The sequence below is a fragment of the Pleurodeles waltl genome, chromosome 6, assembly GCF_031143425.1.
Source record: "Pleurodeles waltl isolate 20211129_DDA chromosome 6, aPleWal1.hap1.20221129, whole genome shotgun sequence".
NCBI lineage: Eukaryota > Metazoa > Chordata > Amphibia > Caudata > Salamandridae > Pleurodeles > Pleurodeles waltl.
Genome location: NC_090445.1, coordinates 116,988,191 through 117,004,283, shown reverse-complemented (window position 1 = coordinate 117,004,283; position 16,093 = coordinate 116,988,191). Strand labels below are relative to the sequence as shown.

Sequence of the window (16,093 nt, the reverse complement as noted above, 5' to 3'; positions counted from 1 at the left end):
CCAATTTACTGAAAGGAAAACAGAACTGTATTTGTATTTACGAACACTATGGAAGCTCAGGCAAACCACAAACTTACAGTGAAAGGGAGATTTACATATTTGAATGACCATGGAAGTTTAAAATACATTTATATGGGTCAATTACACATGTCAAACCAAGGAGCATGGTACAACGCAGTATCATCTGGTGCAGACATACCATCACAAGGCTGACAACCTATTTTCTAGAATAGGGACAGAGCAACGATGACATTAAGTAGAATAGCATACACAGATCACACCAATCAATACTGCCAAATATTAGTGCAATGATTTTATTTTTAAAAGAACAATCAGTCCATAGATTAAGAACATACCCCAAAGTTTAAACTATGAAATACCTTGGACCCCGCTTAGGGGAGAGACTCTGTACTCTCACAGTATGGAGTTTAAGCATTAGGTGTCAATCTGAAAGCCAATGTCAAGCTATATTGGTCTCTGGAACATACTTTCTCCTTTTAATAGGTTCCATTTATGTAATAACAGTACATGTAGATGAGCCATTTCAGAGCATTATGTGTACACTGGCATCGCAAGAATAAATACCATTTACATTATTTGTGGTTATTGTATAGCCATAAAAGGCTATTTAGATTTTGTTAATCCACCATATTATCAGTAGGTACGTTCCTACATGTGTAACTATGAATCAGCACCTGAATCACATCCATTTTATGATATTATGTGTATTAACAATACAACTTTACTTTCCCAGGCACTTTGGTTCTCACTTATTCCTCATCCATGACATCTGACAACAGAAGTTACACAAAGCGTTTATGGACACCACATTGTGGTTCCAAGTTTAGATCACTTTGATTATGGTGACAGTATGCACTATGTCACTGTGACCGGTAATCACAGTGTAAGAAAGACTGAAAAGACTGACCACAACCAGGTGGTGGTGTTTTAGGCCAATGATGGTCAAATCTAGGTGACTAGACAAGGACCTCACTTCATTAGGCAAGCAACATCAAGATAACGTTTTCTGCTTCAGACGACCCACCTGCCTTGTTTGTCCGAGCTCCTTGTTCATACTTAGCTGATTCCAGCACGATGTTCACCCTCCCATTGGAACCATATACACCCACTAGTAAAGGGTTAAGCAAATGCTCTTTTGCTGTCTGTAAAGTGTGTTTTGTGTGTGTGTTTCTCTTTTTTTCTAAGCAACGTATCCCTTCTCTCTTCACCATTTGTTTTTGAGTGGTGTTCCACTTGAACATGACGCACTGGTAGCTTTCTTTTCATACACACAAACATGAGTGTACGCACATTAATTTGGGACTTTCCTTAGTAGAACGGGGCTGGGGTGTGAAGACAACCTGAACAAATGTTACAGTGAATCTTTCTATAATGTTTTGTCCATATTTTCATACGTTTTTATGTTAACAGGATAAAACAGTGTTGCAACAGACCACTTTTAGAACATATAAGGCATCATTAGAACACCCTAAAACAATGTGATATAATTTACTTTAGAGCAATACTTGGGGCTTAAGAGTGCCCCCACAGGGGTAAGCCTGCTCATGTTGGAATAATATCACAAGAGAAAGGAGAGGGCCCTATATTGTAGCATGCCACCTATGGGTGGGAGAGAACCCTGCGTCTTTAAATTTGATTAAGCAGTGGAAACCACAATAGTACTAATCAATATGGATCATAAGTGACAGCAGTGACAGAGTGCATGACTGAATTACCAGCATAGAGATATACCCATTCATTGTCGTCGTGCTTCTCCAGAGTACTCTGTGATAACGTAAGGATAGGTACGACGGTGTATTTTAGGCAGTATTTCCCTCAGCTATCCCCCTTTCGGTGATTTGGTACAAATATTATTTAGCTATTTGGTGATTTCTCAGACAGCACTTGCTTCTTTGAGGCCAAACATACACATCTCCTGCAGCTCACAGATTGAAAAAATCCATAGATGATATCTAGATTTCTGGGTATAGGTGGGAATCCACCTAGCACTATAATAACAAACATCAGACAAAACGAGGGAGGCTCTACTTTAATTGGATTTACTTGTAATGTGAGAGCCTCAAAGATCAGACAGTGGACGAATCCTATTCACACAGAAGGGTGCATTGTCTTCTGCAATCTCATGTTTGTCTGCTTTTGTATAGATACCAATATTGAAAAACAAATGACATGCAATTAAGAAACGTTTTTAATATATATTTTTTATTAAAGTCAAACACTTTTATACAAAAACAAAAAAGTGACTCTTTGATTTGGATTTTTCAGTTCACAAAAAAAGAAATCCACAAACAAGTTTGATTCTCACAGAATATTTAGGGCATCCTCTATGTCTACATTGAGCTATGCGAGAAATATTAGCATTCCATTTTCAGAACTAATAGACGCCGGAATTCTCAGTGTCGTCTCTAAACAAGTTTGTTTTATTTTTATTTTTGACTTTTTCTTTTAAAACAGTTCACAACAAAGTCCATGCTAAAGAGACAAACACAGTGTAAAAACCCCAAACTGTTTTATGTCCTAAACGGCTCGTTTTTTTTTTTGCTTCCTCATTTTGGAATTTTATGTTTTTGAACAACGTAGAAACACCTTGAGGTGAGCAGTACAGCCACATCCTTCTTCCCATACATGCATTGCCAGGGCCAGAAAAAAAGAGGGCAGGGTCACATTTCTGTATTTCTTTATTAACATTGGAATCAAGAGATATTATCGTGTAGTGAAACCCCTTTGATTGCTGTTTTGTACAACCGTTCTTAGGACACTATGGAACAGAAAACGGTCACATGAACATACATCACATGCACACACATACAGATGGCGGTCACAAAAAACGTGGAAAAGAAATCTGAAGAAATGTTGCCCCTCCCTTACAGCCATCAACGTTCAGTTAATATTTTAAAGCTCTCTGCAAGAGGGGCTGGCTTATCAGGCCGCAGAACAGATGGTTCGGATGGGAATCATTCATGTAGTAAGCACGGCTTTTGGGACTACCCGGGAATATGGACGGTGTTGCCTTTATTTTATTAAGGGTTTTTGTAATGTACATATGAAGATAAGCTTATAGCGTGATAATACTCTGCAAAAGATAGTGATGTGAAACCTCTTCTCTAATAAGAATTACTTAAATTCAATGAAAATATAATATAAGCTACTTAAATTATTAGAGTTGTAATAGTGACTATAGCAGACAAGTTTACATTAATGGCCGCCATTCTCAAGATCACCAGCAGTGATCACCTCTAATGATCAGGCAGCGCTGCCAGCAGTAATGAAAAAAAAAGGTTTGTCAATGTGGAAAGCCTCTAAGTGGGTAATGCCACATAGTTTATCGCCCAATTAGCAGCTTTAAATATATCTTGAAAATGTAACCATTTTCTTCCAAACCCCAGCTGATGAGTTCTGAATTATACACTTTCATCTGAAATACACGCTATTAAATTTAAATTTTGCTATATATTAATTCAACTAAGTAAATACTTCTAATTTAGTAGTACGTTGGGCTGCACACAGGAGAGCTTTTTATCATTGGCTGGGAAGCTTATGAGCTACTCGTTGGAGAAGCCTCCATCATGTACGAGTGGGGCATGTCAAGGAGGCTCAACATTAAGCAGAGCCCAAGCCTTAAGAGGATGGAGGCTAGAAACCCAATAGTGAAGAAGGTATGCTTGCCTTAGGTGTCTGGAAACACTTTGAAGACCACCTGAGGACGAATATTGGGAATGGATTATCCAAGTTTAAGTGCCAAGTGAAATAGGTAAGCCTTCACAATCCATTACACATCTGTCCTCTGTGGGAAAGCGTCAGTCAGTTTCTCCAGGAGTGCAGTTTCTAACACTCATGTCAACAACTATGAAGCAAGTCACCTTGCTTCCAGCCATGGATGGCTACGTGGAGACCGATCAGATGTGGCCCAAAATCACTTTCAGGGTCAAAAGGCTTAAGTTGCAAAAAAAAAAAAAAAGTGACCTTAGTCCTCGCTGACAGAAAAGATTAGAGCAATAAAGCAGCACAAAATACTCTGATAGACTTAAGAACCCGGGGTGTGGGTGTGAGGAGGAGGGGGGTGGGGGGGGGAGGGGAGTGGGCAATTGTAGCATCCGTTGCCTGCCCCTGCTATCACCTCTGGGAAAGTGGACAGAAAGACCTCAGAGTGTTTATTTGTTCTCTTCTGTGTTCTAATCCTTTATCACATTAACGCTCCTGAAATGGTCCAATGCCATGTGTATTCTGCTTTATTAAACATAAGCCATAGTTGGATCATTTGTTGGGATACAAGCACCCTTCGCTCTCGAAGGTGTAAATATTTTTGTAGAATGGTGAGGGGCCAGAACTAAAGAAAGAGTCACAATATTTCTGAAGATAGAAAAACCTTGCATTGAAGGCAGGTAAAATAATTACTCTTGAACATTACTCTTCCCACACATTGTCACCCATTTCAACGCCCATCAGGCAGAAACCATTTTGGATAGTAGAGAGCTAAGTGTACAGACTCTCAATGAAACCAAATGCAACGTTGGTAACTTTGCGGATTTTCATTAACCACTGATCTATTCCAATGGAATATAGCTGTGTTGTTCAGAGAACAAACCAGACCAGTTAATTATAAAAGATTTATCAAAGTCATAGGAAGAGTGATGATGGACAAACATGGAAACTGATGAGATTTTCGACAGCCACACCCAGCGGGTCATTCCTACTGGGCACCACCTCGAACTAGGACAGGTAACAAAGGAGCTTTGAAAGTTCCACATTTATACAGGAGGCTGCAGCAGCAACATTTAAATTGGAGTGTCAGCTCAAGAGACGGGGGCAACCTCTGTCAGGGCTCTATGGGAATTCTAAATCACCCACAAAAGGGGACAATCGGAGAGTGCGACCGTCAGGAACCAGAGTGAAGGTAAGGTAGGAGGATCCCTTGCTCAACAGGTAGAGGTGTTCGGCAAGTGCAACTGGAGGTGTAGCGTAGATCCGTCCGATATAAAATAGATTTCTCTCTCCACTATCACTAGTGAAGTGTGGGACCTTGTGAGATGTGAAACGCACCACCTACAGTCTATTTACATACAAAGCAAACCCCCAAACATAACAAACATTGTCAAGCACCTCTATTAAAACTTACAAGTCAGTTTAGTAATCCAATGACTAATTACTTAGGACATCTCTTTATGAACCTGCAGACCTGCTTGACCCCAGAAGGGACGAGGTAAAGAGTAGTGTTCTGTGTCCCAGCATTTTCTCTTATGCCATTCCCTTTTCTCCAGCCCTCACCTTTCAGCATACGAGGTCACTGGCGGGGATTAAGTGACAGAAAAGAACATCACTTCTGTTTGATTCTGGAAAAAACAAAGCTCGCCAAGAATCATAACTACTATTTCTTTCATTATCTGAAAGATTTTTAAAAAACTGCTGGTAGAGAAGTCTTCTGGAACAATAGAAATGTTCTAAGAGTTCATACCTCTTTTTTGTAGCAATGAAAAATATGAGTGGTCGTATGCTAACTATAGAAAATGTTAGGAGCAACACAGCACGCATTGTGGGATTGAGTTTTGTGTATATTTGAAGAAATGTTTGATCCAAGTGGAAAGTACAGTAACTCTGCAATCATGTGATCAGTGGGCTGCTGACCTTGATTGGAAGCTGCCATGCCGACAACGTTGTTCATAGTAAGGAAACCTATAATACAATGTATATATTACTCAACAGTTGAAGTTCCACAGTACTTTCCATTTGAAATTATTTTCTTTACAGCCAAGAGTGATTTCAACAATTTACATTTGGATATCCTATATTCCTGCAGTATTTGACACAGTCGACAGGGCACATCAGAGAGAAACATGTAAGTTATGTCACAAGTACCTCGAATCAACTTGCCATGATCCACTGCACTGCAATTCCATAGAATATTGATGAAAGAAAAAGATCATTACAATGTTAAGAACAGAGTGGAACTTGATTTTGGTCGTTCTTGCCCTTTTTTAAACCAACATGATTTGATGCCAAACACTCATGTAGGTAAGAAATTGACAGAAATCAATTGTGGTGCAGCTTTTGAAACCTTCTCCTACAAGTATTAGATTTGTCATCCAAAAAGGCTAGCAAGTGGAGAATTCTGGTAAATTTCCCAGCTTTCTTTAAAATTAATTTACTTCATACATGTGATAAGGGCAACTTTCTGAACGTCCCATGGTACATCGCCCCATCTGCTTTCTATAGTTGGCCTGATGTCAGAAGACAGGGAGAAGCCAGGGGCAGTGCCACCCACCCTCAGGCTCCTGAGCTTGACCTTTAAGGTCTCAAGATGGTAAAGTGCATGCTGAGGTACCATCCACTCAGAGGATGTCCCATGTACAGTACTGAGGTGGATGAGGCACAAGGACAGGGTTTTAGGTAACCCTTCTGAGTGGGAGGACGATTAAAAGGGCACAACCTAAAGGAGCCCAAAGGGAGGAATTCGACCATGTGGGAGATGTTTCAAGTAGGTACAAACTCGTTCTGAAAAAGATATGGTCATGAGGTGCCTATGATAGTTGGTACATTCCAGGTGCTATTTATGTCTGATAAGGGAGGCGACCCAGACACATGACCTCTGTTTACATGAGGAGGGGCCTTTCTGCAGATCCAGATCTCTAGACGTTCTGACATTCATCACAGATTGCCTCCTAGACACCCAAGAGCTGCTACCCTTGGTACCAACTGAGAGCTTTTCCTACTTTCTGGCTTCAGGGTTGATTAAAATCAGAAGGGGGCAATCAAAACAAATAATGGCTCACTTCTGTCTCTTTCCTTTTAGAAAGAATGTGGCATTTATGTTCTGCTGTCTTCACACAGCCTCCTGTGCTCAAGAGTGAAAGTGACACAGGCAGAATACAGATATTAGGGTTTTAAATTCATTGGTGTTGAAGACACAACTCTCAAAAGAAGAGTTTCAACAGAGTGCAACAATTCAAAAGCAGTAATCCCTACACACAACACACACACAGGAACCGCAGGGGATCCCTTTTCATAATTATACTATATATATATTTATATTATGTTTATTTGTATATGTATATATTATTATGTATATATATATCTTTAAAACAATATAAAATGTTAAGACACTTCACTTAAATGTAAAGAGGTGCTGTTTGCAATCCATAAGCCATCGCTCAGTGGATCTAGTTTTGTCATAAAAGCTTCAACTGTACAAAATGATGGATTTACAAAAAGGACAAACCAACAAAAAGAACAAAATCAAGATCAACAAACCAACAAAAAAATGTGATTGTAGCTCTCAGTCATCACCCACCGGAACCCACTCACCCAACACAACAATCCTTTTACACACAACTCACACTCCGACAAGATTCCTGTGCTTACACTGTACAAAGTCAGACCACACCCTCCCCTCCCACCACACACTAACAGACGTGTATTGTACTTATTCTAGCACACATAGGTATGGATGTGGAGTGCATCTGCACCATCCAGTCTGGCTCAGCAGCGACGGAGGAGCTATGCAGAGCTTCAGCGGATTCATGCTTGTTCTCTGTCCTTTTGTTGAGTTCTCCTGGCCACCTTATTTGACGGTATCTCCCCACTGTAAGGTGCTTGTTACAAATTTTCCCTGCAGGCACCTTTACTTGGTTACAGCTTCAGTAAATGCCTGTTATTGGTAAACTTACTTAGACAAGTACTTTCACAGCTGAGATCAGTCTTTAGGCCATACAGTCATAGGATCTCGGAACAGTCTCTGAGAAAAGCAGCTAAGGATGCCCAAATATCTGACCCAGGCATCAAAACACAGATGTCATATTTGATTCTCAACAATTAACAGTAGAGGCAAAAGGTTAGGTGCTGCTTGGTGCTACAGTTTAATAATTGTTGCTCTGATTATGTTGGGATGGCACCAAACACGGTCCTTTTACCCTCTTGTACCCTCAGACCAAGCTGTCAGGTAGCGCTGTGTGTACCTGAAGGGTCCAAACTCTCCAAATGCAAACATTCTCAGACCTACACATTGCCCTAAAGATACGCCCCTTACACCAACAAGGCCCCTTTCTCAGCGCCACCAGGCTTAGATCCTCACACAGTAACAGAGTCATGTCCTTTAAGATCCATCCATTTTTCCTTCAGGTTCTACGTTTTACACTGTCACTGATTTTATCAGTCATGCTGTCTCAGAGTTACCTTTCATCACCATGTCAAACAAGGTTCACTTCTCATCTTATTAGAGCCAGCCTTTTCTACTGTTTGATAGACTGTACATCTCACAGCTACAAAGGTTTGTTTCCTGACACTCAGTCTTTTTTCACCGCTTACGTTGTCACCTCCATCCATCTTTGCCAGACACTGTCACACAGGCTCTTTATTTCCACTGCCAATAGGCTTTGATTACTACGATATTCACTATTTATCAGTACCACAATGGTTCATCTTCTCACACTGTCACATAAGGTCTACCTCTCATATTGTCCCCATGCTGCACACTGTGACTCAGGTCAGGCCCATCACACTGTGAGCCAGGTCACAATATTCTCTTGCTGTCATGCAGTTTCCATGTTTTTATATAGTCATACGTTCATCATCTCAGTTCACAACACATGCTTCAGTTCCAGTCCCCATGACCACATGTACCCCAGCTTCCTTTCACTTGACACAATTTAAAAAGACTGAGCCTGCATTTCTACATCATACACTGCGAAATCGCAGTTCATCCTTCCTACTCAACCAGATCCTTGCAGTCCTCTAACATATTTAACTTCACACACCAAATCAAATTCAATTTCCAATTCACCTCCCTCATACTATCTGATATGCAACTGCCCTAGTTTGACTACTCACTCTAAGTCACACACAACACTTAAGGCCCTGTCCCTCATAAAGACTCAAAGGGTCTAAACTCTGACAATGACTGAAACCCAATCTCACAGACCTCATCAACAACATTGGTGAGGCATCCTAGATTCCACACTTACTCGCACATCACAAATTTCTTCCACAGGATGCCAATCAGCATTGCTGAATGGCTCTCTACAGTAAAAAAGTATCCATTAAACAGTGTATTGGCTGGCAACAACCCTTATACCTCAGCACTCTTTTAGAGAGGACTAGACTTCCTTGCTTGTTGAACATGCCTTCTCAAGTTCCGAGCCCTGCCTGTGCGTGCTGTGGCCAATTCTGTCCCTACAGCTAATCCAAGCCATGTCTCATTCTTATTCGGTCTTTGGAAGAAGCTTTCACTCTGCCTAACAGGATGCCTGACTGCTTATTGCTCGGCCTATGACCCACCACAACCCTAATTATGGGCTTGACTTTCAGAACAAAAATAAAGCAATTGTAAAAGCACCTGCAGCCTTAAGAAGCAAATGTATGCTAACCTGCTGGCCTAGATGCCCTCTGGTTACCTGGCTCTAGCAGTTCAGCACCTTCTCAGTTCTGAAGAGGTTCATATTTGTTGATGTTAGAAAGATTAGTAGAGAACAGTTAGCATTAGCAGCAGTAACAGTCACAGCCTGTGGGTGAACAAGAAGTCTTCAGAAGCCATGATCATTGCCAAAGCCTCCTTAAGGTCCAGTCCTGGCTGTCTCCATTCCTTTGAAGATTGTGGCTGCCGATAGCGAAGTCCTCATTCCTTGAAGCTTGCAACATGGATGCAGGTAAAAGGTAGGTGAAAGCTGAAGACAGGAGCAAGAGGACAGCCAATCTGGAGCAAGGGCAATCATTCTGGAGCATAAAGTTCTAGATTGTGAAGCAATGCTTGCACGTTGCATTGAGAAGATCATCCACAATAGAGCGGAAGTGGTGCCACCAGCAGGTAGAAGGAGAACAGTTGAAAGGGCAGTTCACAGAGCAGGGAAGTAGCAATGAGCACACCCTCAGAAGGAAATGGATGAGTTCCTTGTACCAAAGGAAGTGAGTACAGGAATGGATGTTCTACCAGGAGAAGATTTCTCTGAGCCTGTGTTAGAAGTCTCATTCACACCACTAGCATCCTTAGCTGATTTAGTAGCCTGGAAAGAAAAGCAAGATTCAAGGAGAAAGGAGGAGAAGGAGCAGAGTACAAATTCAGACAATTCTAAACCAAGGAGCTGGTCAACAAGCAGCAAAGACTAGGCCTGAGGCTGGGCAGCTGGTACAAGGTCCACACACCACACGGGGTACGAGTAGAGCTGGTCCACAGGTTACTGGATGAGGGAAGGAAAGCCATGGAGAGGAGAGAAAGAGACACACACACAGGCAGGCAAAGGGAGACAGATGGGGAGGGGTGAGGAAGAACAAGAATTGATACATTAGACTTGGCATGCATGCCGTGTACAACAGTGACTGCATTAGTTGTTAGTTGTGTTACAAGCTGCTTATGGTAGTTGACTAAATACGTGTTGCTCAAAAGTCAGAACCACAGTGAATGTGACAGGGTTATTTCTCATTGAGCATTTCTTGGAGACATAGGGGTGATGGTAGGACTTTCAGCTCAGAAATCTAAGAATGTGGGTGTCTGCAGCAGTGACATAGTAAAATTTGTGAAATATGATTCCTGTGTCCCAAAAAGGCCCTGCCATGAAGACACGCTCATATCTCGGACCTGTGTGCATGCAACATAGCTGGGGTGTATAAAAATATACAGATTCATATTTACTATTTTGGAAAGAAAAGTTCATGTAGTGAGGAACTGGTTTTGCAGAACTTTCTATATTAAAGTTCACTGGTATCAGTATATCACTTGGTGGGTTAAAGTGGCCACCAATTAATTTGTGACTGAACTGGAGCACTGAGGCCTGTCTACTATGGAATGACTCCCTAGAGGATGCCTGGGCAGAGATGTCCGGGACAGGACACTTAGCTTCTCTAGTGTATCAGGTGATGTCCTTACTTTTAAGTGAAAATGACTGGACAGGAGTAGCACTGGCATAACTAGGAACGAGCAGAACAACATCCCTCACCAGCAGTGTTATGTTCAAATGAGACACAATCAGAAAGGAATGTAAAATGTTGTTCTGTCCTGAAAGATGTGGCAGTAATTCCCAGAATGATGTCCTACAACCCACTAGTACTGTCCTACCACCATGAGATCCTAAAGGTAATCTAGAAACTCACGTCAGAAATAGTCAAATACATTATCTCAGGCAGCAGGAAAGACATCATGGACAATCAATTGCAATAAGATCTTAAAGGAACCACAGGGACACACATTATATGCATTAGAAGGCCCTGTCTCCAGTCCTGTGGCATCTAAAAGAAGTTACAGAAACCTGCATCTGATTCAACAGTGGACACCAAGATCCTACACTAAAAAAAGAATAATACATCGGACACAATGGAGGGCTAGGTCTCCAGCACAGAGAGGCAGTCGACACCTAAGAAGATTTCTAGTTCCCCATCATAAGAATCATTATGAAATAAATACAATTTTGAAACTCACTGTTTCAGTGGGGATTTTTTTTTAAAGAAAAATATTCAGTTTCAGAAAAATATATTGTTTAAAAACATTTCTCATTTAAAGAAGACAGACTTGTGTTAATATAACTCTTAATGGAATGCTATCTGCTTACATGAGCAGAGGAACTAAGTGAGCCATTATTCCACCTTTAGAGAATAAGAAAGAAAGAAAGAAACGGGGTTAGAGAAGGAATTTGACATTGTCACTTTTAAACATCACACTGCACAAGTCTCTCAATGTAGTGCAATGTCAATTAGCTGCCAGGTCACATTGATAGGAATGTTAGTGGAAGGACTTTAAACAGTATCAATGTATTCATCTCCCTGGTTGGCCTTGAAAGGTGGCTAGGTGTTTGTTAATTAAATGAAGATACCTGTGGTGAGATTTCCATTAATGTTCATACCAACAGAAGAACAATCTCATACCGCAACGAGGGAAGTTATAAAGCAAGCAAAAGGGAAGACTGTCAGAAATAGTCATGATGATGTAAAACTACCAGTTACAACGAAGTAACAAAGTCCTTAACCTCTGGTTTGTCTGTTCTGGAGTCAGCATCAAAGCTGTAGCATCTTGTGAAACTATGAAATGATCATCATGTGGTCGATCTGCAAATGTCAGCAAGAGTAACATTTCAATAAAGAGCTGTGATAGGTGTTTTCCCTAGTGCGATTTGATCAATGCCAAACCACAAGAACCTGTGTGCCTTCTGATGGCCTGTGGTAATGTAGGACACTTTGCATTCGACGATGCATCATTTAAAAGCTGCTTACCACATGCAATTGGCACTATTAAATGATTTTTTTTTTATTATTTGGCTATGAAAGGAATCACCAAAGAGCTCTTTTCATATTTAACGCACACTAGCATCCCTCTGTTGGTGATCAGGGTGAGGGAAAAACAAGAGAAAAACTGAAATGAAGCAAGGCAAACTGGGCATGAAAAGTTGTGTTTTTCAACAACAGATATATATAAGAAGCCAATAAAAAACGTTTAAGCTTCCCTCAAAAGGGTCTAGCCTTGTTGCTGAGTTTATACATGTACGTTATGGTGCCTATTAACAGCACTACTACTTTCTAATAATCAATGGAAGAAGGGCTCAGTTGCTAGAGGAACATCTACCAGTTCTAGCATGCTGATTTGGTAATATTTCTCATTCTGTGATGAAGTTCTTTTAACTTTTAACTGATTCTCAGAAGATCTTTAACTGAAACTGGATAGACGAATCACAACTATGTGAGATGGAAGTTGTTTCTTTTCAATGTGTTGCTTCACTAGTATCAACAGACTAGAGAACTAAGTGCCTGCGTTCCCTTATACTGCCACTCCCGACCTTTGAGGCAATCTGCTAGAGATTATTTCTGCTGCTCCACAACAAAAATGCAAGCCTCCTGACCCCAGGAGGTACTGTATCACTCGCTGTAGAAGACTCACCACCCACGGGGGTGGGTGGCATTTATATATCCTTCGAGCAAATAGGGGATTTTGTGTTAAACAAAACAGCTCTCTGCCAACAGTGATGAGCAAAACCTCACGCCATTAGGGAAATCCAACTAGTGGGAGCTTCTACCCCTCAACAAGGGTCTTTATATAATCAAGTGGCGGTACCGACCTAGCTATAGGCCCAAAAATACCTAAACTGGAACCATCAACCTTTCGCTCAGACGATTCGTCTGGAGTGAAACAGATTTCTGACACCTAAATGATAACCTGTCCCCAAAAGAAGAGGTGTTTATGAGGTTTTTCTGAAGTACTGGACTGGATGGTGACTTTCTGTGGTTGATCTGAATTATTTTCTCCCTGATAAAAAATACTATAACTGTCATGCACTTGTTAAAACACACAGTGCAGGTATTTTCGATCTTTCTGCACACATCAAGTGTCAGTGCTACTGCTGTGGTTAGATCTGATGCAAGGCCAGTATGTTTAACTACTACTTCCCCATTAGCTTGCGGTCTTATGACCCAGAATAGATCTAGACTTATCTTTTGAGTTCCTTTTCCTCATTAGGACTACTATTAGTAGCAACAATGCACTCCTTTGTTATTTAGACATAACAGAAATATTGCCATATTTTGCTTACCTAAAAAAAAGGTAATTCTTGAATCAGCAAGCTCAACTGTATTGTCTTGAATGTTCCATGAGTGGCATGATTGTAACACCCTTTATTGAATCTTAAAAGTATATTTATCCATACAATGCTAAGCATCCATTTGTCATTTCCTTTCTGTTGGGAATCTAAAAGCTGGTGTACATTATTATCTTGCAGTCATGGCACTCGGTCATAAGAGTGGACGAAAATGTATTACTTGTTATTTCTACAAGGGTTCCCAAGTGTTGATAAGAGCTTGTTTTCATATCTACTCCTAGTTTGATGATGCTGCCTTTTGTGATAGTACAGCATTTGCTCCTGGTCTTTATGTCAAGAGTGCGTTTGAAGGATTGGTGAAGTTTTTATTCCTTTCCAGCCTGAGTCTTCATGGTGTGCATCTCAGCTGTCATATTGTGGAATTTGCCATCAGCACAAGAAGTAACCAAAGAGAAGCCTCAACAAACATGGAGACAGTACGTTTTGCTGAGTATCCAATTTCTGTCTAATAGAGTGAAGTCAGGAGAAACATTTCATGAAGATCCCATGCAAGTTTCCATGGGTGCTGAGCTCTGCTGTACTTATGATTTGGTTGCTGTTTTTTTCCAGATAAAAGAGATAAAGGCTAGGATATAATCCTTTTCTTGTCCACTGACACAACTACCAAGTTAGGTAACGTATCATAGAAGGTCCTGTGCATTAAGGAGAATATGAATTTCTTACTTAGTTAACAATTCAATGCAGTTTCATGTATCAAGAGAGCCTCCATAATCAGCTCTAAATTCCGTGCACTAGCAGGATAAGAGGTCTTTTCAGTAAACAAGTTTTAGGGTGCGTCAAATCTAAGGGTGTTGTGAGGTCTTCTTGGGCCCCAGTTGGTGCTTTATTTTAGCTTAGTTTTATATTTTACACATTTTAGGCTGACATTGCTTTTAGCATTGACATTTTAAACACTTCATGCCAGCACAATATTATTCGAGAATACACTGAACATGCTGCTTGTTTTTAGTTACACTCTGTTCAAAGTTAGGATCATAGAACAAGATATCCTAGTACTTGCATTGCCTGATCAGGGACAGCTTCTAAAATCTAGACATATCTTTGTAACAGAGTTGTGTCTTAAACACAGCGTGGCTTTGATTATATATAAACGATGTACTTCTCCAAGGGGTTCTGAGGAGCATTCGGCCACTACTGTTCTGTAACGAATCCTGCATTCAACGTGCATCTCTGCTGATAATGATCTTCCATCTTGCAGAGAAGGATTGCGAACTCTATTGCAAACAGGCTCCCTGGCTATGCTCTCCAGGCATGGGGATCTCAAGCTATCCTCCTAGATTGACTCCCCCATACCCACTATGCTCTCAGTTTGTAGACAGTGTTAAGTAGCAAAATACAGGTCTAAGATTATCATGGTTGGACTGTTTATTCTTTTCACCATGTTTGTAACGCTGGTTACAATACTTTGTCTCATCTGTGTAATAATCACATCTCATTCTCTTTATGCAAGAAAATGATTGTTTCAATAAATGTGTGAAAACCTTCATCCATATCCGTCTTGTGTTTATCCTGGGCATGCATCAGGAAAACAAAGAAAGGGGAAGATCGGTTTCCACGACTTCCTTGGGAGTCAGACTGTCATGTTAGAGTTTGCTGTAATTATCTGTTACCCTGGAAAAGTTGGAAGGTCTAGGTGAGGTACTGTGAGCTAGCTAGAAATTGGGTTGACAGCTCCTGATGGTGTAAATGGAGACAGTCCTCTAGTCCTGAAGTTCTACCGCCCTAGTTCGTAGTCCTACCTTTTCAGTGGGAATCGCGTAAAGGAACCTACATTTATAGGTCAGGTACTTATTTAAGAGGTCTCCTGAATAGTTCTTGTGTGTGCGCCCAAGGTCTCCTATTCAACTTAAAACTGAGACACCCGTAGTGTTAGGAATTTAATCCTCCTCAGCATTATAGGAAGTACCTATATTTGTTTTTAGGTTGAACATTTAAAAGGATACCCCACTATAGCGTATTCCCTCTGTGAATTCCATTCATTAAAATGGCGAATGTAATTAACATTCCTGCTAATTGCAGACCAGCTGTTACAGCACACTACATGGGTTAGCTCTAGCTAATAGGGGTGGAGATTTTACCTTCATGGTTGAGGCTCACGATGCTTATAAAACAGAATTATTTTACTCATGGGTCACCTTTCCTGCAGTCGATGCTAATACAAACACATTCATGCATACACTGAAGCTGCCTTACCAGGCCAGTAAAAAGCTTATAATGATTTAGAAATAACATTAACATTCCAGAACACCAAGATTGGTTCCAAGGCACCCAACCACTTGTTTTTAAAAACATCAGACTGGGTCGCCTCAACAATGAAGGGGCTACATGGCCAGTTCTAATCGACCAAACACCATATTCTAATATGCAACAACTTAATGTGGGCGAGTTATGCCAACTTTACAATGGTCTAGTGAGATTATACAGATGTCTAACACAGTTTTGTTATGCAGAGAGTAACAACTACCCTTGCAAGAGCTGTTCAAGCTGTGCAGCCACAGTTAGCTGTCCTT

The 16,093-nt window shown here is 40.8% G+C and overlaps 1 protein-coding gene across 3 annotated transcripts in view; it reads right to left on the bottom strand.

Moving 5' to 3' along the window:
• Window positions 1-2,202: 2,202 nt before the first annotated feature.
• SRCIN1 (SRC kinase signaling inhibitor 1) overlaps window positions 2,203-16,093 on the bottom strand; it is a 758,648-nt gene continuing 744,757 nt past the window's right edge. For all 3 annotated transcript variants that reach the window (XM_069237488.1, XM_069237489.1, XM_069237490.1), the window contains one exon: window positions 2,203-10,010. In XM_069237488.1, coding sequence (XP_069093589.1) covers window positions 9,876-10,010 — 135 coding nt within the window. In that variant the 3' untranslated portion in view covers window positions 2,203-9,875. The remainder of the gene's footprint in view (window positions 10,011-16,093) is intronic.